The sequence below is a fragment of the Onychostruthus taczanowskii genome, unplaced genomic scaffold (assembly GCF_017590055.1).
Source record: "Onychostruthus taczanowskii isolate IOZ18803 unplaced genomic scaffold, ASM1759005v1 scaffold20, whole genome shotgun sequence".
Classification (NCBI taxonomy): Eukaryota; Metazoa; Chordata; class Aves; order Passeriformes; family Passeridae; genus Onychostruthus; species Onychostruthus taczanowskii.
The window spans coordinates 7,509,323-7,535,442 of NW_024499240.1; the positions used below are offsets into that span (position 1 = coordinate 7,509,323).

Below are 26,120 nucleotides of genomic sequence, written 5' to 3' on the forward strand. Positions count from 1 at the left end.
ACTCTTGCATCAGCATAAGTACGTTTCAGACCATGGGCAGGGAGAAAGCTCACGGAATGGAACCACCCAGCTCAAAACCCATGCCAGGGCTATTCTGGACATGGAAGATGCCTGTGAGAGGCTGACCAAGGGATCTGCACTGCACTGCAGATTGTTTCTGTGGTCAGGCAGCTGGATTCATATAGTAGGACACAGTCTGCTATAGTAAATTTTTTTCTGAAGCAGATGGATGTTGTTACTCAACAAAGAGACCAGCCTCTCAGAGCATGGTGACAAGTAGTAGCTCATTTTTATTTCAGCCTTAGGTGTGAAAGTCATTTAAACTACTTAACTGACACAAGGACATGGGGTTAATTTTTCTTGGCTGCCAGCCTTTTTTCACAAAGTCATCAAGTTGTATACATGGGCTTTGCAGAGATGGCATGTGTTCAGACACATCAGAATTGGAAGTAGATTTACACCTGTTAAAATCCATCCCCAAAGGTTTGCAGGTTCACAGATGCACGCAGTCATTCAAATATTTCTGAGACTCCATACGTATATATATCTACTACAAACACAAGCATATGCTCCCAGAGCTGTGTATGAGCAAGTGTAAGATACACGGAAACTTGGCTGAAAATCCCCAGGCGTTGGATAGAAGAAAAACAATGCACCCCAACTCCAGGAACAGCACTGCAGCAGTGGCTGCGCTGTCAAACCTCCACCTATTCCATTTCAATGGAAAATTCCATCAGTTTGCTCTGCAGCTTCCAAAGCTAGCAGTTCTAAAAACATCACAGAAATTGTGTAGGTTATGTTACTACAGTTCAAAAACCACAGCAACATCTTAGAGCAACTGCTTCATCCTGAAACATTAACTCTGAATCCTGTTATATTTCATAAGCATTCTGTACATATCCCATATATATTCCATTATATTTGCATTGTATACATGATATCCTCCCTTTCTCAATCTGGATCAAATACTAATTTTGAAATTTTAACCTTGAAGGTTCTTCTTTGATACCTCAGCTGCCTTTCATCATGTGCATTTGGGTATGTATTTCCTTCAGGGCATCTGAGATGTACCCATTCTATCCATTTGGGACAACATGCTCACATCGGACATCCTTTCAGTAATGGGGGTACATTTAAAGCACTGATAGTATTAAGTAAGATCATTCCAGGCACCTGTTATGAATTTTGAAGCAACCTAATTTAATTAATCATAGACTGAAGTAATTTGGATTTGCTCAGTCAAGACTGGCAGGTATTTTCACTGATTTTCTTGAAACGAGTTTGTTTGGAATTCAACACATTCATAGCACTGCAGTCTGCCACCCTTTTGGCACAGTACCAACACACTGCAATGCATGACAGGATGCAGATTTATTCCCATAAAAACATAACCGAGCTTCTAATCGTCATACAGAAAACAGATAAGAATCACATTATTCATAATACAACCGACATGCATATGCATTTTTAATTTAAAAATACTATTTAAATTAGGTTATTTCAACTTTATTATTAACTAAATAAAAATATCAAAGTGTAGAGCCGTTCGACTAAGCCTTCCCTAATATGATGATTATTCCTGAGGGCTATTTCACTATTATCTGCCATTCAACCCAGTTTCCCAAAGCACTGATCCTCTAAAACTGCAGAGAAGCCAAAAGAAACTGCAGATACTGTGTCCTTGGAAAACTAGGCCAGCTGTCTTTCTGCAATTCTTCAGCTTCACCTCAGTTTAAGTCTGAGGTGCTCTTAAAAGAAATCACAACACAAACTCCCTTTAACTGAATGGTATAAAACCACAGTTGCAATCACCCCTGCTCATACAGTACTAATTCAGGCTGCCCTGACAGGCTGGATTCCCCCCAAAAATACAGGAAAAACCTACCAAAGTGAATGGGGCTTACACGTGCCCAGCTTGCAAGTGAGACTACCAGACAGCTTTTGTTGAGCGAGCCAGTTCACTGGGGAAGATTTGTGCACTGGCACACAATGAAACACGAAGAACAAACATCCAGGACCAGATGAACTAAAACCAGCTGAATGAGATGGACTCTGCAGGACAGCCAGTATCGCCCTTACCACAGCACTTAAATTTAATGGAGAATTGAGACAATTTACTTTGTCTTTTAAACACAAAAGGACTCTCTCCTTGAAAAAGTCTTCTGGATAAATGAACACATCATGTCTCTACCAATGTATGAAATTATTACCATTAATAATTCCCTCACTTTGCATACGTGTGTCTGGCCTGCTGGGCTCAGCAAAAAAAGTGGTGGACGTTACTCAATATTTGCTAGTTTAAAAAAATCAAATAATTTTGTTCTTAAATAGAAAGTTGAAAGTTTAGAAAGGCAGTTTTAATTGAACTGAGCAGAGGGCCATTTTCTGTAAATGAGTCAGTTTACGAAGTCTGCTCATTTTGACAGCTGTAGAACCATACTAAACACCTGGGAAAGATATCATAATGACTACCAATATATTAAAAATTCCAATAAGATCTTTTCCATGTCTCCTTTAGAAACAAATTATTAATTATAAATTTATATAAATAAATATATAAATTGATTATATAAAGTATTGTCTGGACAGATGAACTTTGTAGTGTGGGTTTGCTGTCTGCTCTACAATATTGCTGGTTAAAACAAGTGCATTAACAAGTGACTTCACTTAGTGAACAGGCAGTACAAAAAACAACCTCACCTGCTTTCAAAGTATCTACAATTATTTAATAAGGATATAATCTTACTCTTTCTGTATTTTGCATACATTTTTAGGTTTTCATGCCCATTGGTCTACTGAGCGTGTCAGATATCTCCTTTAATTTCACTGATTTCAGGGGAAAATTTAGTGGTTAACCAGACTTGGTAAAAGATGAACAGAAATGGTTTATCTTAGAATAACTTAATCTTCGGTTTCCTCCTCTCAATTTCATATTTTTTAGATATAGAACAAGATCTTTAAGAATTTTCTTTAAAAAATTTGCTCCTGAGATGGAAACTCAAGAAAGAGTAAAACTGACTGGACTTCTATAAAAAACACCACACATGCAGGTTCAATTTGGCATCTCAAATCATTAAATGTATCATTAAATGATCATTTAATGACCTCAAATCATTAAATGCATGTTGTACATGAGAAAATAACTACTTTAGAAAGGAATTTACATAGGTTTCACATAAAAGATAACTCAGAGAAAGGAAAAGCCTGCATAATTAACTCAATGTCAAATCCTACAAGCTAAGAGCTTACATCCTTCAAAACCAGTGTGAAGAACAGACCACCAAAGCATATTCTGTCTTTAGTGGGTTAACCTGCACAGGACTGCCATTCTCAAATATATCACAACAAAGATGTGAGTACCTCCTGAACCCAGAAAAGGACCCTTATAGAAAATGTCTGTCATCTTTGGAAATAAATTGAACCTTCAGCCAAGCAATTCTCTCCCAAAATTGTAAATAAACACATAAGACTGGCAGCAATGGAACTGTGAAATATTAGTAGTTCCACATTAAGAAATCAGCAAAAAAGGTAACTCAGTATTTTGGTTTTGGACATCTCTGGTGTCAGGCACACAAGCACTCTTCTGTGTACCCCTCCCAAACAGTTCCCGTTAATTTGTTTCAGTCAGCATTGCTGGCTCCTGATGAGAAAAACTGACTAATGAGACAAGTGTTCCTTACCAGAGCCAGGTTTGGAGCAAGACTGAAACTTGAGAAGCAAGGAAGAGCCAGAACAGCTTTGTCACTGTCCTTCACATAACCTTCTATTTTCATACATGTAACAGAGTGACAAAGACCAGCAGAGAAATACATCGTGCAACCCCACATCCATTTGCTGAGGAAGACAGATATCCTTGCTTTTCCTTTACAGAGGAGTGGACACCATCCATCCATAACTCACATATAAAGAAGAGCACAAAACAGAAAACACAGCTGACATTACTGGCTGTGAATCCAAACACAGAGAGATTGCAAAACAACATCAACTCTGGTCATTTCAATCACTTTGAAATCTCAGTATGAAAAAAAATGTTTAATCTTAACCAAGATTAATCCTCAATCCTCAGTCCACAGGGGCTTTATAAACAGAGATAGAGATGTGATTGTCCCAATCTACTGAGAGCTTGTCAGGCTGCACCCACAGAAATGTGTTACAGTTCTAAGCCCTACAAACCAAGAAAGATGTCCACAGAGTGGAGAGGTTGAAAGAAGGCCCTTAATGGTGGTCAGAAGTCTGGAGAACCTGCCTTATGAGGAAAGACTGAAGGAGTTGGAATTTTCTCCCTGGAAAAGAAAAGGCTTAGGTGGAAATTCATAAGAGAATTTCAGTACTTAAAGGACAGTCACAAAGAGGATGGATGCTCTCCCTCCATGAGGATCCACGTGGAGAAGACAAGGTGTGAGAAGTACACTGGGAGACGCTTCATCTTGACATGAGAAAAAAATTACAGTGAGATGAAGAATTCACTGCAACGACCTCCCCAGGAACATGATGGAATTCTCTTTGCTGGAGGTCTCAAGATGTGGACAAGCTGCTAGATCATCTCATCATGACTCCCCTTCCCAGGAAAGCTTGGACCAGATGGTCATTCAAGATCCCTTCTAACCTGGACTGTTCTCTGCTACAACTAACCAGTTTTGCAAGAATACGTTGTGATAAAAGTTATAAGTATGCACATATAAGCTGACGAGACCAAAATGACATTACAAAAATAAATCAATATAGTGACAAAAATGTGTCACAAGAATGTTAAATTAACATAATTATATCGGAGAATTTAGTTCTTGTTCACCTCTTTTCAAAATAGACACATGAAATTTTGATTTCCACAAATCTGCTTGTGCAGTGTTTATTGCTTAAGCAAGTTCTAGATCACAAACAGTATACATAGCACAGTCCACCAAAGGTCAAGTTATCTCTAGTAATAGATGGATCTATATATACAGTTCTAGAGCATAAAAATACTATTAAGAAATCTAATTAAATCTATACCCATTAAGTCAATCTACAAGGAAAAGTGGCCATCTGTAGTGCTAACAGCCACTCACCAAAATCCCTGTAGACTATGTGAAATGAGTTCATTCTTTGTACAGAATTCTGAGACGGAGAAGCCATTGTTCTTATCGCTAAATGATCACAACTCAAAATACAGTGACTAAAAATATTCAATACATAAAAATTCCAAGAAGAATTCAGTTAGGAGGCTTTTAAAATACCTGCATTGCTCTCTGAAGCTGCACTGTGAAAGTGACATAGGAAATCCACTTCTGTATTCAAATAAAATTATTTTATAATATCATGGTTTGGAAAGGTGAATATGAGAATTTCTTATCTTCAGATGCTGAAACATGAGAGGAAACAAAAAGACCTCCCATACAATTTGTCAGGTTCTCTCATATAATATTGACAAAAAAGCGCTTTTGTATTATAACTAGCTGTGATAGCATATAACATCACATGTTCTGTGCTCCTCTTCCTCAGACAAAGCATTTCTTGTAGCAGAATAGACAGTAATACTCACCTGGGAACAGTCTTAATACCATTTTGCATAGGACTTGTGTCTTATTTTGACATATATTCCTTAGTTTTACAAACAGAAATTCAAAACCCAAATTCTTTATTCATCTTGTACTTCTCACTTTTGTGTTAAATATCCAGAAGAAATTTAACTCACCAAAATAAAGCTATTATCAATTTTCAGTATATTACAGTACTCTGACACTTGTTCTTTCATCTTCTCTACCTTACTTCATGTGAACTTCATTATTACACCCTTGGTTACTGTTTCACTTAAATCATCTTCTCTCTGTTACATGTTAACATAAAGCAACAGAACATCATTTCCTCTCTGTTAAATGATAAGATTAAAATATAAACCATAATAAATTCTCAGCCAAGAGGTCTACACCCCCTTTAAACCATTTTCTGTGCAGTGTAGAGTTAGCAGCACTGGCACTTAAATGAGAAAGAAAAAGGCATTACAAAAAAATTTGTGCTAAATTATAGTGGCCCAGGAAATGAGAGATCACCTCATTAATACAAGAATCTACCTTAAAACATGGACATAGCTTTCTTCCCAGACATCTTCAAATAATAAATTAAGTGGATGTTGCTAAGACTATTTCAAAGATTTCCTCTCAGTAACATACAGAGGTCAAGGGTTTACTTGTCAATATTGTTAAAACAGAGCTTTAATACTGGCCACAGTAGATGGAATTTTTATAGAGAAGCCTCTACATATTATCATTAATTTTACTTGACCGGAAATGAAAAAAAAGTGTAAAAATGCAAGGCCTATTTCCTCTTTATACCTTCTCTAAATTTGTTGTTACTTTTATTTTTGTTCCTTGCCTGGGCAGAGGTCATACTTAGCACCCTTAACCACCTTGCTGAAGAAAATACCAACGTGCAAGTTACCAAGAGCAGATTTATTTACCTAATTTAAATCTATATCAAATGAAGTGAATTCCCCCACCTCATTTTACTTTGTATATATCTTTTATGTAATTATATATTATGTAGCTAATTAGGGTTATTTTCTCAACTTTTTAATAAGAGCAAAAGAGTTAATGCTTTAACAAAATTTCCACTTATCTTGATTAAGAATCTTTCCATCAGGACAGGAAAGAAAAAAAAACAGGTAAATGCTAATTACAGCTCTGGTTCTCTTTGTTAGCTAGAAGTTTAGGAATCAGAGCTTAATAAAGTAGCCGCAGAATGAAAATCCTGCTCATCTGACATCAAAACTTTCAAAGGGGTAAGGGTAAAATATTTAAGAAAGTTTTCCCATAATAACCACTGGCAAAAATCTTAATTATGCTGAAACTGTGAGATCTACTTTGTCTTATTTTTTTCTATCATGAATCTTCATTCTGAAACAGATACAGTTGTTTGAAAAACACCAATTACATTATCCCTTAGTGCCTCTTGATCTTATGCAGACTGTTCTCATAGTTAACATTTACAAGAGAGCAACAGCCTCTTCATCTATAAAACATCCAAGTATTAACAACATTATGTATGAAGGTGAAGTTCACTATGCCACGTGGGAACTGAAAATCAGGATGTATCTTAGCACTAGCTACATGAAATTCTGCATGCTTGCTTTTATGTCTGGATTTACAGAAGCTGTGACAATTTTTAAATCAGTTAATGATCTGGTACAAAAGATCATTCCCTGAGATGATCCTGCAGCCCTAGTGTCCCAAAGGAATGCCTTCCTCTCCAAGTACAAGTATCCACAAAGAAGCAAAATTCTGCCTTACAAACCAAACCAGGAATACCACAGTGAGAAACAGCCTGGATTTTACATCAGTAAGACCAGACTCATTTTTTCCCATCCTTGTCAAATTCCAGCTTTTTTAAAAATGTCTATCAGCCAAGCGTGATGATGCCTATTGTAATTCCAGTTGACTTCCAAGTCATAAGATTTGAGAAATAAGTACTACATTGAGCTACACTGAACTACATAATAAACTACATTTCAGTCTTGCCTAGATGACACAGTTACTACGTTTACATTGATTCGACACCCATGCAAATTAAACCACGTATTGAAGGTTAAGAGAGTGAACAAAATCACAAGAGTTTATTTTTCAACTCTACACTGCTTCCCTTTCTCCTTGAGTGGAGACAAACAGAACTGTCCTGCAAACTCATCACTTGAGTTCAGAAACCATTAACTCAACCTACAAGGTCATCAAGATAAGAACAAAATCAATAGGATTGTCCTTCAGAGCTCTTTTCAGATATGGCTAATGAGTCTCTAAAGCACAGCCTTACACACTGGCTCGTTTTTAGCCAAATATTTACCCTGGTTGCAGTGCAACTTCTGGTTTGCTTTACAAGCTGTCAGTCTTCTGGTTTTGTCTACAGCACCGCTTCTTGCATCTGGTGGGGCTGCACTGCTGTAAGGCTGTGCTTAGTGTACATAACACCCCCATCAAGCCTGGGTAATGCACAGCTTGCTGAGGAGAATGGGAAAATAATGCTCAAATAATGGAAGACAGCATCTGGATATTATTATTATGCCCTACCATCTAAGCCAGAATGAAAATCTGCACTAGGGTTGATGTTAACTCATTAAACAGAAGAGCAGAAATTAACTCTCTTGGCCTGCAGCCAATGATGACCCCTCCATTGCACAGCCTGGAGGAAGGCCTGCACTCTGAACACACCAAAACCTGCTGCATGGCTGAGTGGCGGGAGAGCTCTCATCACCTGACCAGGACAAGCCCTGGCACAGCTCACGTTTAGATGTCAAACTTTTAAGGCTCTTTGTAAAGCAGCCCCTCCTCCCCCTTGTCAATCCTTCTGCCACAAAAAGCAAGCATCAACTGATTTCGTCACAAGCAGATCACACCTTATGCCACTCCCGGCAAGGGAAATTTCTGTCTGATGGCCACCCTATCACAAACCTTTTAATGTTGAAAATTCAAACAAGCTCTGCAAACAGGAGCAGCTTCCCTTTAATAAAGTCAGAACAGTGGTACTGCCTGTAAAGGGACTAAGTACCAGCAATGACAGCACAGTGTGCCTGCTCATCATGTGCACACCCTGAAACAGCCACTGCTGAGCTAACCTTAATGACACAACAGAGACAACATTTGAGAAGTAGACAGCAACACCTGCCACGGATGCAAATTGGCCTACCTAGCTTCTGTTTTCAGCAATTTGGTACTTAACTGCTATATTTGGAAAAGAAAGAAGAAAAATAAAAACCCACATTTGTCTTTGGGAACCCTGCAGAACATTAAAATACCTATTCAAAACAAATGACCCAGACAAAAAATTCAGCTCACAGGAGTGGATATACAGGTTTCCTTTGGCATAATGCAAAAACCATGGTTATAATCCAGGCACAGGTCATTTCACCCGTGCAGAGAAGCTTTGCAATCTGTTGCACTTGAATAAATGCACAACAGCCTTTATGTAACAGACTAAACGAGGAAGGCTGTCGCTGCTTCACAAATGCAGATTAGGACCATCCTAGTCATCTTCAGCATAAAAATGCACCACAACAGTGGTCAGCAATACCCAGTAGCCCAGCTGAAGCCATCTCTGTTCACAAGGAGTGCTGTCTGGAGGGAGTTTTTTTCTGATAGCATGTGAGTCTGAAAGTCCTCCAAGATCCTGACAATAGCCAAGTCATTCTCAGCTGACAAAAGTGGAAATACTTTTAAGGCTTGCCAAGGGCCATAAAGGTCACCATTAATGAGGCTGAAAAATACATCCAAAGCCCCACCACAATGCCACAAACATGAGACACAGACACACTCAAATTTGTTACACCTGAAGCTCCCTACCACACTAAAATACATCCTATACCTTGATGGTTTTACTTCCTCAAATGTTCTTTGCAATTCCCTCCTGTACAGAGGACAGAAGAGCTGCAAGTAAAAAATTCTCAAAGTATCTCCAAGCAATTCTAAGGGCATTTACTACGACAGTGATAAGGAGCATGTAATGTCATGGACAGAATATTTTATGTGCACTTGTTTGGCTTACATATGAACAACTGAAAAGTAGTTATCAAATAATTTTTCTTGGTTGGAAGAGAAATAAAATTATGTTTTATTTACAGCTACAACATATAATTGGCAAGCAAACCTCTTTATTTTGAGGTCACCCAAGAAAAGTATCATTATTTTCAGGAACCAAAAGTCTGGGCCTTTGACTTTCAAAACACTTCCAGATGTCCCTCCAAAAAGTGACTTTTTTTAGTAGTTTATGCTAATGTTACAAAAATTGTCATATTTTTAACAGCTGAAAGTAAAATGCCACATTAGTTTGTGAAAGACAACCAAGTATTGCATATTTCTCTCAGCGACTTCAAATAGCCTATCCCTTCCACTCTTGCTAGACTGTTATCCTGAATTTTGCATATTCCAAAGCAAAATTCCAACCTTCCTATGCTTGGACATAACAGGATACAAACAGAAGTAAGAACCAAATAATTTATGCTGTTTTTTTATGAATATACACAACTCCAATTGTAATTCCCTGTAATAATTTATAATACACTAGGATGACTAGTGTATCACTTCTCTGCCCACCTTAGTTATGTACTCTGGAATTATTTTTAGTTATTTTTTAATGTTACATGTCCATATACTATGTCAAAACATATATATCCCTGTAAAAATGATAAAATTAAGGACAGCTGATATAACCTATTAGGCAAAAGACTAATAATCAAATAATTTCTGACAAAAAGAAATCATGCTTTGAACAACATTTTTAATGTAGTAAATAACAGAAAATTAACTTATTTATTCTTAAAAGCCCAGTTTTGAAGGAACAGGCTTTGAATCCGTTCCACATGCCCATAAAAATTCATGCGGGACTTGATTTTTTTTTTTTATTACATTTCTTTTCTGTAATGATTGATTCTACTTATTTTGAATATCTCCTTGGGATATGTTCTTGTAGCCACATATTTTGTTGAGTAACATTCATGTACTTAAAATGTTTTTACTCTCAGACGTTGCTTAGGATGTACTTCCCTTTTCTGTTTTTTTCATTATTGAAGCATTTTAAAGCATTTCAGAAGTTTCCTGAGATACAATCTTTACCTCCTCCTATAAAAACAGGAGTGGTTTTTTTCTTACCCTTGTCTTGTCTATACTACCTTAATCTCTTAACATTTGGAACAACTGTGTTCTTCCTAGAACTGCTAGATTTTATTTGCTTTTGGTTTATGAAATTTATTAGGTGTGAAATATTTTATTGCCTTATTTACTGGCTTCAGTGTCCTATTCTGGGAAAGCAGGCAGATCAGCTACAGGCACCCCTAAAGACAACAATATTAATGACTCCAGCTGATGTTCCTACTTGTCCAGCCAATGGAAATGTGAGCACTGTTCTGCAAGCAGCATGCTTCCTGAAGCACTGCCCCAAGCACACTCCAAGTTCACTGCCTGGAGTGAGGCCAGACAAACACCCTGGCCTGTTGCACAGAACTGCAGACAACACATTCTGATCATCACTTACCGAAGGAAAAAAAAAAGTCATTTATATTTTTCATAAGCAGGACTACTCAACGTAAAACCTAGAAATATTAAATTTGCCATTCAATTATCCAATAAAGAAAAGATAATTTAGGCAACATAATACCTATGACCAGGAAATTCCATTTCCCCCTTGAACACAGAAAAACAGGTTAAAGACCTGAAGAAAAGTATTGTACTACCATCTCCTGCCAATTACTGTGCCATCCCAGTGTGCCACAGAGCCCTATCAGCAGTCACTCCAACATCCTTGACAGTCTGTCACAGACACTTGCATTTCATTTATCTATGGTATATTGACCAAATAAATATCTAACACCATCCCAACACATCCAGAGCAAAACACAGTTTAACAGGATTAAACAGATGAAAAGAAGGAGCAGGCAGTGTACAAGGACACTGATTATGATCATTACAAATCTGTGTTAAAAACTCCAAATTTAAGTAAATGATATTTTGGTTGAAGTATAATGGAAGTGTAAGATTTAGTAAGTATAGGTTGGACTCTGCATTTGACACTGAGGACCTGCGTGTTTGCAACATGCACCACAGCTTGAGATGGGAGGAGATCAGAGAGCTCCTGGCTCCCTGTCTCCTCTTTCATAGCCTGTTGGACTGCACACTCATTTTCTGAGGGTGGTTCCTTGACTCATTCTTCCTTTTCAAAACCAAATGCCCTCATGGCTGAGCTGTACTTGCAAGGCATGGAAAGAAAACAGCAACTTGCGTAAGGAAAACCACCAAATTTTATAGCTGTCTCTTTAACATATCAGCTACATCATGATTAGCCCAATTAATAAAAAGACAACCCTGCCTAAGTCAAAGACTGTCCTACAGGACAAATAAATTTAAGATTAATATTTAATGCAGCAAAACAGATTAGTGTTCAGGAAGCTCCTCTTTTTTGTTTTGTTCATATATTAGACATTTATCTACTGTGATGGAATCAAGTGTTGCCAAAAAAGCACTCACTTTCATGAGAAACATCAAGAAAATAATTTAAGTTTAGGAGAGAAATTTTTCCTAGACCTCTCTATTCTTCTGGTTTGCACTACTGGCCTAATGCCTTATGTTTCAAAGGCAGATTTAAAAATTTTGGGAATAAGTCTTTTCCATAATTCTGTAGTAAGTCTAGCACAATAGAACTGTAACTCTTAAGACATATATGCAATACAAATAATCATTCATTTCATCATGGTAACACAAAAGACACCAAGTTCCAAGCAAAATGCCTCTCATTTCAAAGATGAACACGATTAATCCTATACCAAGACAAGAAAAAAGATTTTTCTTTTTTAAAACAACTACAAAAAACTACTGCATAATCTAAAATCTTGTTTGAATTTTCTTTTTGCTGCAAGGCTACATTGAACAATTAAGTGGTGGTTTAGTTTTTTTACATCATGAAATCAATACTTAGAGTACCTATGAATTTAAGATTCCTTTACTGGACATTAGGTTCAGGCAGGTATCTTTCATTGTAATTCAGCACATCAATTCTTCTTTTTTTTTGTTTTTTTCCAAGGCATGTTATTAAACCTTTATGCTCCACATCCCCTCCAATTCTTATTACCATTTTCATACCCTATGGTGAGGCTGACAAAAAGCAGTGTAGATTTGACAACCATAAGCACAGGAATCTAGCAAGAAATTACTATGCAAATGTGTCTGGGACAAGATAACATTAATAAATATTTGCTGATGGGCCTTTTGCTCCAGTAGGTGGCACATTTATAATGAAAATTTAACAGTAGTTTAAGCCAAAGATCAGAAGCCTCAGATGTATGTGCCACTGAGAGATGATGAAAGAGGAAAAACACTTCCATGTGCTGTCATTTTAGAGGAACCAATCCAAGCTCGCCAAGTTTGTGAAAAATTAGAATGAAAATATTTTCATCTTTCTATAAATGCTTTATTTACAAAAAAAGAAAAAATAAAGCATTTTTTCTCAGCAGTTACTAGCAACCTCTATTAAAAGCGTCCATTAAAAAATAATAGTTGTTTACCAAAGAAAAAGAAATCAAACTTTCAAAGTTAGACTTTAGTTAATTTTTCAGCTAAAGGAATGTAAGCCACAGGAAAGTACACCACATTTTTACTTCACTGTAGAGAAAAATCAATTACAAACCCTGATGCTAAAAGAAAAATCTAAGAGAAGGGGAGAAAATACTACCTCGTGACTACATAAAATTTGAACTAAAACAGTTCCTGTAAGATGATGTTTCAGAAAAAAAAAAAAAAAAAAAAAAAAAAAAAAAAAAAAAAAACAACTAACCTGAGGTAACTCCTTGACTTCAGAAGGGGAAAGTAGAGGGAAGGCTTACAAAGCAGGAGAAAAGGCAGGCAGTTCAGGAGTGAACAACTTTGCCAGACATTCAGTGATGTGCAAAATAGAATTCTACTTCTGTTTTTGTATCTAAAGTGAAAATGCTCAAACTGCTACAAAATAATGTTCTTCTTTAATTCAAGCCATGTTGTTTTTGGATTTATCCATGGGCAGCACTCTCAAAATCTTAAATACAGGTACACATATCCTGACCCAGAAGTGAGAAGAGCTTAGATAAAGGTCAAGTTTCAAGTAATCTGCAGAAATAAATTCCAAGCAATACTTAAATTCATAGAGCCTTTTCATTCCCACTTCTGTGGGAGAAAGTTTAGTATCAAAAAAAAAAAAAAAAAATTAACTAACATATTCTGGCAGCACACTCTCTGGAATCAGAAATACTGAACACCAGCTTGCAGAATATTAGAAATATTAGTATTACAGTCACAGCCTTAGGAGCAAGCCTGTTAACAGTACATCTTCTCAAGACAGTTTTGTGCAACCCAACTGTAAGCATTTAACCTCATGTAAAAGGGTAAAACATGCAGGAACTGGTTGTCCAAATAAATTAATATGCTTATGCTATGCTTCCCACTCTTCCCACAAAGTACAGAAAGATGTCTTTGTGGGTAGATGGATGTAGCTGCTGGGGACATGCTCCAAAGGAGGTAAAGACATTCCAAGGATAATAGTCTGAACATAATTCTGGATGATATTGTCTCTAAACAATACAATGAAATGAGAAAAAGACAATGGCTAATGAGCATGAGTGTATGCAAAATGTATGCAAAAACCAAAAGCTCAACAAAATTATTTACATGGTAAGATTACAGATATTCTTGGCCCAAATCCTAGGTAAAACTGTAAGGAAACATCTGTCCGGTAAATCATATACACAGTCAATTACAAGCTGATTAGACTCTCCTCCACTTTGTCTTCACTGAAGATATGCTTTTGATCAATGAAAGCTTTTGAAACTACTACCAAGAAAATTAGGCAACATGATAAGCACACATCATGTACAGGAAAACAGATAAAGCTATGCCAATACAAACCCTACATCTCTATTAAGCTAAAATATTATGCATTTTTTCTTTTTGAATTGGTAAAATAACTTTGAGTGACAAAGTTCACAGCACATCTCAGACGGTACCAAGCACTGGACACAGAGTTGCTACATAGCTGCCTTTCAGTATTTAAGATATAGTATTAGGAACGGAGTTCAGCCTCTGAAAAGGAGCAAAACAAGCAGTCCATAGCATAAGAAAGGAATTTGAACTGGAAAATTACTCTTTCACTCTCTTTTCACAGAGAAAAGCTTGATCCTGGTAGCTGAAAATAACTAGAGGAGAGGAAAAGACAACAGAAGTCCAGAAAATCTGGAGAAGTATCAGTATCATGATTCTAACTTGATGCAAAGAAAGAGAGCTTTATGAACTCCTGCTTGAAAGAGTATTTGTTCCAGTTACAAGTGTGTCGTGCAGACTTTAAACACCAGGATCCAACAGTCCACGACTGTGGAGAAAAAGTTGTCATTCTGATTCATCGGCGAGTCACTGAGGCCACTGATGTAAAATCGTGTTATTAAAAAAGTAATACATAACCTTTTCAAATGTTACACAATCCCTGCTTGTAATTGCATCCTTAATACAAACAAGTGTTGGACTTGAAATCAAGATTCCTTGCCATTTTATTAGGAGAATGTACCTAATCATGGAGGTTCTTCAATAGTAGAGAGGAAAAGGGACCTCCTAGCACATAATCAGAAAATTTCAATTGGCAGCAAGATACAGCTCTTAACTGCAAGGATAAAGGTTTATTTAAACAATTCAGCAGCCTAACCGAGTAAATTCATCACACCCTGAAGTCCTCAAATTGAACTGGAATGCATCTCTAAATAATGTGTTCTAGTTCAATTGCAGATTTATTGGACTTTACAGCAAACACTTGCATATTTGGGAAAGCAATTTCTTCTCCTAAAGGAATTAATGCTAGAGATTATTTTGTCCAGGATTGTGGAATAGATAGGGCTTGGGAATTCCTTCAGTCCTCAGAGTCTGTGAGCTCCAGTGGATGCACTGATTCTGACTTTGCTTATACCAGAACTGTCATACTAGACCAGACATGGCTTACAAATGCATTGACTTCCAAATTTCTTAGTAAAAGTTAACTTTGATTAGTGTAACAATAACAATTTTCTCATTATTTTCAGTTAATTGGTATATGTCCCTTGAGACTTTGCTTTGTGCTGGCAGCTGACTGCTCCACACCACAGCAGTACCATCATGCTCCACTAGCATTCAGCAACAACATCAAAGGGAAAAGAAGAAAGGGGGAAAAAAAAGTTTCTAAGTGATTATGGTTCCTCAAAGGCTCCTCCTCTGCGTGTTTGCACTGTTATTGGCTGTTCTACCAACTATGCAACTCCTGAAACCCTGACTTTGCATAACAATTTCTCCTGACCTAAGAACTCTATTAAAAGTAGGCAGTAAACATGTTCATGCAATAGATGGCCTAGAAAATAATATACTGAGTAAAGGGATTTCAATGTCAGGCCAGGTAGCACAATAGCACAGCAGTTTCTTGCCATTTATCATCACTCAGCTGCCTACTAAAAGCTGCTATTATGACATATTTTAGGATATGTAATTTCTAGCTACATGTACTTGACCACTCAAGACAGAATTAAAATTGCCATTTTTCATCCAGACTCCCATGTATTTCTAAACTCCTAGCGCTGTTCCAGCAGTTTGCTTTTGCCACAGAGGGGTCAGTGTTGAACGGGCACAGCAGGTGCCCCTCGAGAGGGGCCAGAGCAGCTGCCCTGCGCACGGCTCTCGGTCCGGGGAATGGTCACCCCGGGCACGGGATGGATGAGACTCACAGACTGTTAACATGCAACCAGCAGAAAGAGCACAGCCCTGCTCTCCACTCTGCAGATACTCAATTAATGAACGACAATTCCTGAGATTAGGATTCTTATCTTGGTTATTTAAAGCAGTTAAAACAGCTTTGATGCATTGCATCAACCTTGCACAGGAATGACTTGAAGCAGTCAGGGTAGTGTGCTATCTATCAAAGCAACACCAAGCTTCCAAATGAGGACAGCAGTATAAAGCAGAAATACTTTAAAAATACAGATAGCTTTATCTGCCCAATTCATCCTCTGATTTCAAGTCTGGATAATCATAACAAGTATTTTTGAAGCAAAACTGTAAAAATCCATAAAGCAACTGAATTTAGTCTAAGGCAAAGTATGTGCGTGGCATTCCATCAATTACCAAGAATTTAAGCAAAAAATAAACACATTAAGCGTAGATACCTTGCAATAACTAACAACCAGAGTAGAAGTCTAATATACACTTAACCGAACAAAATCAAGTCAAATATTTTTTCTGCAAAGGTAGTGAAAATCTCTGAAACAAAGTTGCTTTGTTTGTTTGGAGGAAGACTGAAAGAAAAGACAATTTTCCCATGAAGGAGAAATACTTATTAGATAGGGTGAATTATTAAAATGAGTAAATGTTTGCAACTGATAAAATAAAAGAACAACAATATTTTTACTTGCTTCTGCTAGATTTGTCCTTGTTTCTGTCAATAGATACCAAGAACAAATCTGGAACTATACCACTTTCCATTCATTATAACCATGTTTTAAATGCCCAAAACCTGTGGCTGTTTTCATAAAGATTTAGTCCCCAGTCAATACCCTCCTGGTGTTTCAGCTTTGGCTTTTCTCAAAGTCTCATCCTTAACTCAGCAGCCAAAGTGACTGAGAAGCTTAAATCTTATTTTCAGAAGTAGCCTGGGTACACAGGAGCTAAGTGCTGTTTGTGTTTCATTAAAAAGAGGTTACTACAATGATTACTTAATAGATCGATTTTTACTATTCAGAACATTACTAGAGATGCATCAGGCTCAAATGGTACCACTAACAAACCTGGCCACAATGCATGAATTGCAATTCCTAACAATAACATTCTCTCCTTTCCAACTAGTCTGGTTTTTCTTGATGAAGTGATTTCTGTGACTCTTTATCCAGATGTGCCACTCTAAAGGCTATGAATCTTCCTCACCTCTTCATTTTCTCCACGTTCCACCTAGGTTTGATCACCTGATAAAAAAAGCACCTCAATTTCTGATCATATTTAAATACCCAGTCACAACAACATTTCAGGATGTCATCATGGCAAACACTCAAGTCTGAGCCAAAGGAGATGCACATGTGTGAAAATTCTGAATCCAGCTTGAGCAGAAAACCAGACAATTTTAAGAACTTCCTACATAGATTTCTCACCTCCCCTTCATCTCTCCACCCCTACTATGAAATATCCTGAAGAAAACTGAGACCCCTGAAAACTGAGGTGGAAGTTACAAATCCAGGCACTGTGTTTCAACTTCTGTCATCACAGAAGACTTGAAACAAGCAAAAGGGAAACTCGCACACCACAGACCTGCTCTGCCTTTTCTACTTCAGTGAAAATATAAACAGTACCAACGTGAACAGCAAAACCAAGCAAAAAAATCCAAAACTGAATACACCACAGTAACCTCAGAAGTCCCTTGACATGGAAATATCCTTTCATCACCTGAACACAGGTGATCTGAACACAGACCTCCTACATCATCCAGAGCAACTCATACACTAACAAGTGGTATTACCAAAGACCTTGTAACACAAAATCTTGCCCAAAGTCTGACAGTTTCACAAGTTGCTTAAAGGGAAGATTTTGTCCAATGAGTTTTCATAGCCATATCCCTTCCCTCAAGTATCTCCTGTAGCACACTATATGAATTTTAAAGCCTCAAGCCTTAAGGAAGCTGTATTCCTCTAGTCACACTGCATTAAAAAGTTTTCCTCATCTCCTCCTAAGATCTGCACTACTCAGTCAGAGACACAAACACTTCACTGTAGGTATTGAACCTACCCAAGGCTAAGGACTTCAGACTTTCATCTGCCCTGACTGCTGGTATCAATACAAAAGCACTCTCCTTACACCTCTGGAGATAAAAACACACCCAGCTTTCCTCACTTCCAACTAAAAAATAATTTTAAAAAACATCCTTACAGGAACAAAAAAACATATGTGAAAGAGGGAAGTTGCTCAGTTTATTTTCCCTTCAGAGTCATGTTATGAGCACTGCTCAAAATACAAGAGAACAGAAACCATATTAAAAAAAAAAAGATAATTTCTTGGCTGAACATTGTGGGTGAGACCTCCAGAACATCTCTGGCTCTTTAACCTACAGACAGGAAAAAACATAAACTTGAGCTTCAGTAGTGAATCTTCAACAGGGTTGCTACAATGAACTAAAGCTCTCAGTGCACTCAGCTCCTCTGGCAGGATTCATCAGTGACCTCCACTAAAAAAAAAAAAAAAAAGCAAATTTTAAAATTTCCACTGAGAGCTTAGCTAGACTTGGATCCCAGAGTCAAGTGACTAACATCGAATTGCTCACAACACACCACTTCCCCAATAATTTCTTTTCCTTTTAACTTTGTGTCCTCTTCTTGAGAATCTCCTTGTAAAGTAATCTTGGCAGTAGAGAAGCTGCTGCATCCTGAAAACTCCCAAAATGCAAAAGATCACTATACTTTAACACTGATGTCCTCCAAAGGAGAAGAAATTAAAATTACAGTGCCATGTGATAACTGAGAATCTGATACAGATATAGCTAGAGAATGGACACAGAAGCAATAGAGCTCCACACCAGGAAGTGGTTTTGTCCAGCACAACAAACACACCAAATCTTGTCTCTCACTTGAACTACCAATACGAAATGGCAGGAGGGGAAACATGCAGCAATAAAGACACTTGGAGAAGATGCAAAATCTTTAAGGGTAAAAGGATCTTGCAAAAACCATCTTCAAACAAAGAATCAACCAGGTTGAAATTGGCAAGCTTATATTCATAATGATACAAAGAATTACCAAAAAATAAAAGGACAAAGAAAGGCATTCTAGCTCAAGCACTTAGACAAAACAAATTTTATATGCCATGGTATCAACATGTCACACACATTGTTTTCCAAATGTTCATAATATTTTCTGCCTGGTAGCATTTAAATACACACTGAAGAGTAGCAAGCAAATTTACTCAAAGTTCCTAAAATGACAACAATATATATTTAAGCTGCCAGTATTCATCTCTTGCCCGACTACAGAAACATCCAAACATGGTTTTGAAAAGGGAGCTTTGTTGCAGTGGGACTGCTGTGCTTTCCAAATCCCTGTGACAAAGGGCAGTCTTCTGCACAGCTTCTAATTCTTCTCCTCCATGATGATGCAGTAAGGAAAAACAGGTGCACCAGCTTACATTTACTTCTTAACTTCTGGGAACTACGACCTCCAGCTTTTTCTTATGCCAGGAAGGCATAACAGTAGGTGGAACAGGATCTCTCCTCAGCACTTAAAAGAAACTCAGCACTACTAACTCTAGAGCCAAAGACATCTTGCACAAAAAAAAAAAAAAAAGCAACACCAAATTTTGCTCCTTGCAGATAGAGCTGAGTAAAGAAGCAAATATTGCATTATTACAAATGCTTACTTCAGGATCAAGTCAGAATTGTGAAGACACAGATTTAAAACAATGTTATTTTAAATAGCCAATACACAAGAGAGAATTATGTAGGCTAGGGAGAGTAACCCAAGTGAAGTGCACAATGTTAACCACCTTAACCTTTCATCAAGCATAGCTTCTAGTGATGAAAAGTCATGAATCTGGCATAGTTAGAAAAACAACACCTGCCAAGAACAAGGCATAGGTTAAAAGTAAGTTGGTTCATCAATTTTTTAAATATATATATTAAAAAAAGGTTTTACAAAGGTTTTAGTAACAACTTGTTTTGACTTCTATAGATTCGTAAAGAAAGGGAAAAGCTTGTAAGGTATTCTAAAGATGCTATTTAAAAATCATCCTGAATGTTTAGGGTGCTTCATATACATTTTTCAAGTGCATTTTGACCTTAATTATTTAATAAGCACATAGAGAAAATTAGCATTGAGAGATAGCAATTTTACATGTCACAGGGGGAAAAAAAGAGCAAACAAAAAAACTTATGAAATATAAAAAGGTGACAATTAATTGAATAATTTCATGTCATGAATGACAAATGTTTTCTGAAATACTACAACAAAATAATTCCAAAATGCTATCAGCAATGTCAAGAGTTGGGTCATTCAGGAGAACTTTCTTTTATTTGCATCTCCCTAGGATCCCCCACCACCACAAACTGCATTTTTGTTGGGGGGTGTTGTTTTGGATTTTGTTTGTCTTTATCTCCAAAGAACACCTTAGCAGAAGCTATCAGCTTTGACAGAACACCAGAATTCTGGCACGGAACCACAAATTGACCATTACCATAAAAAGAACTGCTAAATGAGAAACTATGTGCTCAGTATAAAACTAATTTCATGCTTTCAAAAGCACACAGTGGCTTCTAGCAAGATAGTGGCCCTGGGACTTGCAAAGACAGATTGGCTAATACAAATGGTGTGTGCTCCTGATGCAGTCTGCTTAGCCAAGCTTTACATGTACTGGCAGTAAATGGAAATTCTCGAATCTTCTGTCAAACAAATACACACTTATCTATAACTTTGGAGCTGAAAGCTATAAAACAGCTGCCTCATAAATATATTTAGCAGGAAAAAGCATGAGCTGTCCTAGTTCCTCAGAAGAGAAAAAAAAAAAACCACGGCAGTCTTTACATAGTAAGCACAGACATTTCTACAGCAAGAAAAAAAATTAATAAATATTTTCCAATGTATTTCCTTGTTTTGTTAAAAAAATACTATCAGCATACACAAATATCATCATACAAGGTCTCACCTCACCAACTCAATATTCACATAACAGCAGTGTTTAATAAGTAACTCAGCTGAACTAATTTTTTTTTTTGTTCTGCTATAGGTGAAATTCTCAATAAAACCCCCTATTTTTTAAACACACAAGTACAAAGTCTGTTTAGTTTATGATAATATTTTCAAGCTTAAAGATTTGCTACTAGAACTTCACAGGCTACCTTTAGCACACTGTTTCCTTAAATAAAACTTGCTGCACTAAATCTCAAATTTAACTGGTTAGGGAGAAGCGACAGTAATTTTATACCCTTCTCAAAGAAAGCTGTCAGTGCAAATGAATTACTGGAAGCTGTTCTGGGCATGACAGATCATAACTTTTAATATTAACAGTGACAGACCTATCTAATAAGTCAAACCCAGTATACAATTTATTTCATTCTTTACTTTTTTAGTTTATCTGGAGAATCCGACAGCTCTTGTGTTTCACACATCATTGTAACTATACTTTGAGATTTAACAAGCCAAAAAGAAAGCTCTGGTAAGAGATATTTATTCACACTGCTAATAAGCTTCTTTCTACAACAATAACACAGCATCACTGACATTCAAAAAATATTTAAAACGCATAGGAAGTCACCTACTGGAAAGATGCCCTCTGCAAACAGCAAGCAAGGAAAGGGAGCTTGCCACACATTTAGTTACTTTTAATACTGAAATAAGAAGAAAAGAAAAAGATGCATTGTATGCCTTGCCTTTTTTATTATCCTGTCCACTGGAATAACTAAAACAGAAATGCACTGCACACAGAAATAATGCCAAACATGTAAGCATCCACTCAATGTCGTAGCACAAAGCAATTCCAGGGAGTTTAATAATAAAAAACAGACTCACCTCTACTGGGAAGCCCACTCCACATTATGGCAATACTATTTAAGCAGGTCAAACAGCAACCAAGTTACATAAACAAAACTTCCAGTATGTGACCAATATGATCTACGGTGCTACGGAGTGTTGGCTCCAGCCCTGATCATCTGTGTGACAGTTCACTGCTACACCAGAGCAGCCTCAAACCTTCCCAGATGCCGGCTTATTGCACTGCTCATTGAAAATCCTTCACACGCTGGCAACATTTTAGGGAAGGACAAGCACACTCTGAGTCATTTGTAAAGAAAGCAAAGCAATTTCAGTTCTGTATCTTCACGCGTACTGAAACACAGAGCCCTGTCAAACTAGAAGTCCGCCTGAATTTATGCTGAGAATCAGGCAACCCAAGCCTTCATTATCAATGCATGGAATCAGCTACAGAGATCAAATTCAAGCAAACCATAAAAAAATAAAAGGATATGATTATGAAAGTCTCTACAGCTTCAGCTCCAAACCACACAGAACGAGGAATCATCTATCTAGACTGTGTAAATGTTAAAAATAGCTCTGTCTTTTTTACAATGAACACGAGACAGAGGAGAATGAGCAGCCTGTATTGTGATGAGGTTCATTATTAGGGGGGTGGGGGTGTGGGGGGGAATCCAGCAATAAAAATTAATGATTCCTTGCAGCTTTTCTAAATAAGATTAATTCAAAATTATGCAAATGAAATAAGTATTTTTTAACCACATAACAGATGAAGTCTATTACATATTAAAAACCAGGATATCCATTAAAAAGTATAATAAATATTTGGGTGAAAACATTTAGAATGCAGACCCAACAAAGACCTGCACAGGCTAGCAGATTAATTATTTTTACCAAAATAAAAATATCGTTAAAAGCATCAAATTGCATGACCAATTTCTTTATTCTTTCAAAAAAGCAGTAATTTTAAATTACTTACTATGAAAAACCTCCACGGCTTATTAAATTCCTACTCCCACATGGACTTCTCACAGTGCACATATTTTTTTATCTTTTCAGGTACTTCATAGGTTTTCTTTCCCCAGAAAGGTAAGAGAGCATGTGTTGCTGTGCATACTCAGACCCAGAGATACACAGCATAAGACAGATGTAACCATAACTAGGCTTTGAAGAAATGGAAAAATGGAGTTTTTTATTATAGTACCTGCACAGTTATCCAAATATACTGCTGGGTCATGAGACAACTATCAGAGAAATTTTGACAAGATTGATCCCAGATGAGAAAAATTACTATACAGTGAAGATATCAGTTTTCCTTTTACAAGGTAAAAATAATAAACTAACCTGACTTCATTATTTTCTTTCTTCCAGTAGTTTTAATACAGAAATCATGGCTAGAAATGCACATGAATAAAAATGTCTGATTTTATAGATCACTTTCCATCTCAGCTGTCTACACCTCTAAACTGTGGATCACATCCTCCAGTGAGGCAGTGAAGAAATTCTTGCAGCAACATCAACTCAGCTGATTTCAGGCATTCTCCAGGCCATGCCCCAAGTGTTAAATGACAAGGGATATGCTCCCAACTGAAGCAGAAGTTGTGTCACCACCACTCCTGCAGCCATTCTCAGCTTGAAACCATGGCTGGTAAGCAGTTGTATTTTTGGTCCTAGACTCTAAAACATCTGATTTTCTGATGTCTTAAATGCTGCTTTTTACCACAGCACAACTTCCCTTGAAGAGAGGTTAAACTGTCCAGGAAGGCATTTTGCTACAAGAATACATCTATGCAAAGCAGTGGCCAAGGGTCCCGAACGCACTGTCCGATTTTATTTTGAAATCCTTCCACATTCCAACCCAAGACACCACTGCCTATAAACCATTTTTTTTTCCATAATAGATACATACTTTATTTGTTTGCTTAATGTGTTTCCCACCTCCAAGAGAATGGAATCTAGAAATTAATAACTGGTCTGATAATTCTCACCTACTTCAAAAGAGTTATGGTTTTCAGTTTGCCATTAGGGAATTGGGAAATTTTTGAAGACTGAAGACTACCAGTGAGCTCACACATAATCTACTTAATATTTTTTATTCATTTTACCAGTACTTTCACAGTGCAGCTACTCAAAGAACTATATTACGGATATAGTGTGTAGTCATTGGCAAATAAAAATTTTTTATTTTAATGTCAGTTCTGGGCCTTGATATTAACTCTCACCATCATTAACTCTCACCAGCATTTTGTGAGGAGTACCAAGTGCCCAAAAATAATATAATAAATCTGCCTAATTTCAAAGCAGCTAATCATAATCCTGATGGGTCTCTTCAAATTCAGCATATATGTTTCTATGATGACTTCTGTGAAAGAAAAAACAGAAATTGCTTATACTGAATACATTTCATACTATTAGAAAAATGTTATGTACCATTACCTATCTCTTCAGTAAATGGTGGAAGAGACTCAAGTAACGCAAAGAATGCGGTACTATCTACCAAATGTAATCTTGTTCAAGAGACCACTGAATAAGAAAAAAGCCAACTTACCCTGTAGGAAGAAGTGAAATACTAAGAGTTTCCCAACAGCTCACTAAGCCACATTCCATTATGGGCATGTAACTCTTTCTGTTATTATTTCCATTATATTGGGCACAGTTTCGCTTTTTGGTGAGACTGTAGTTTTTTACAAATAGAATAATGGATTTTACCTCGAGTAGGACAGCAAAGCATGGAGCAACCTCCCTCTCAGGAGGGGACAGAGAGGGGAAGCCCTGAGGAGTTGCTCCACTTTGTGGCCCCACAGAAGCAGCTTTCTTGAAACTGCTCAAAGGTTGGGCTCTAGGCAGCAGACGTGGAAGGCAAAACAAGTGCTCACCTACCAGTCTAAAAAAGGTTTTGGCCCAACACAAAAAAAGAGTAAGCCCACAGTGCTCTCTACAGACTTGTGTTCTAATTCCATAGCAATGCATACAATCATTTAATGGACTCAGGTCACAAACTTTTTAAAGATACTTTTAGTTGCTGCTTTGCATTCCTCTGAGTACTTGCTAGAATAATTCATTAAGATCTTCTGCAATAAAAATCAGATTATCCTTGGGTTTTTTTTAGGTTAATGAAAGACAAACCTTGAGAAGGAATTGAGGACCTAGATGAAGAGGCTTGAAGTGAGGAAAAGTTCCGTATTTCACTATGTTGGCACAAAGCAGTCTCAGATGGCAACTAAGGTACCTGTCAGAAAGCCAGTCTTGGCCCATATTAAGATTAAACCCTACATACAAAAACCTGCATTTAGGTTTAGATTCTTCTAACAAAAACCAAGGAAAAACTCCACTGAAATGAGAGCAGTGTACTGCAGATTCATTCTGTTGTAACCAACCATCACTGGTCTGATCTAAGGCTATCTGGAATATTTTCAGCATAATTTCTCCATGTCTATCAATAGTCTCTTGAATTTTTTGGCTGAAGATACTATTCACACTTTTTATCTCTATTTTTTTTTAAACTAATATGGATCATAGTCCATGGATCCTATCAAGAATAATCTGAGCTCTTTAATTGTAAGCCTCCCTGCCTCCATTAACTTGATAGGTTGACTAGACTTACAAATTTATATGGCACTGCACAAAGAGACAAATAAGCTCTCATCTCTGTTGCCAAAATTGGAAGAAGCCCTGCCTTGTCCATACTCCCTTGTTCTACTCCCATGCCCAAAACTGCTGCTTTACTTTCACCCTTCCACTACCACTACTAGGCCCTTTTTGTGACCTGATTTAAGTGTCAAACGCAACAGAAGTCTAGTAATTTACGTATTTATCTTGCTCAATTAACAAATCCCTGGCTGTCATTGCTGTCAACCAGATCACAAATCTGTGTGTTTATAACACCTCAGGAAATCAACCTGTGATTATTTCCTCAGTATTGCAGTGTTAACACAACAGCTTGCAGCACTGTTCCTTACAAAGAGTCATGGTATAGGGTCCTACAGCATTTCCAAAACTGTCACAAAAGGTCAGAGGTTTCAAGAAGAAGAAGGCAGAGCTGCTGCCAGGATACACTGCATCCTGACATGCCAATCACACCTCCAGCCAGACCTGCAGAAAGATCACATGGGCATTCATGAGTGCCCCAGAACAC

The 26,120-nt window shown here is 37.2% G+C and overlaps 1 protein-coding gene across 4 annotated transcripts in view; it reads right to left on the reverse strand.

Moving 5' to 3' along the window:
• Positions 1–26,120, reverse strand: part of ZNF385B (zinc finger protein 385B) — a 156,856-nt gene that overhangs the window by 95,001 nt on the left and 35,735 nt on the right. Inside the window, exon 1 of one of the 4 annotated variants that reach the window (XM_041403372.1) lies at positions 22,025–22,082. The exons of the other annotated variants lie outside the window; for them this stretch is intronic. Coding sequence (XP_041259306.1) covers positions 22,025–22,049 — 25 coding nt within the window. The 5' untranslated portion in view covers positions 22,050–22,082. Of the gene's footprint in view, positions 1–22,024; positions 22,083–26,120 lie in introns of those variants that run through there. 4 annotated transcript variants of the gene reach the window in all.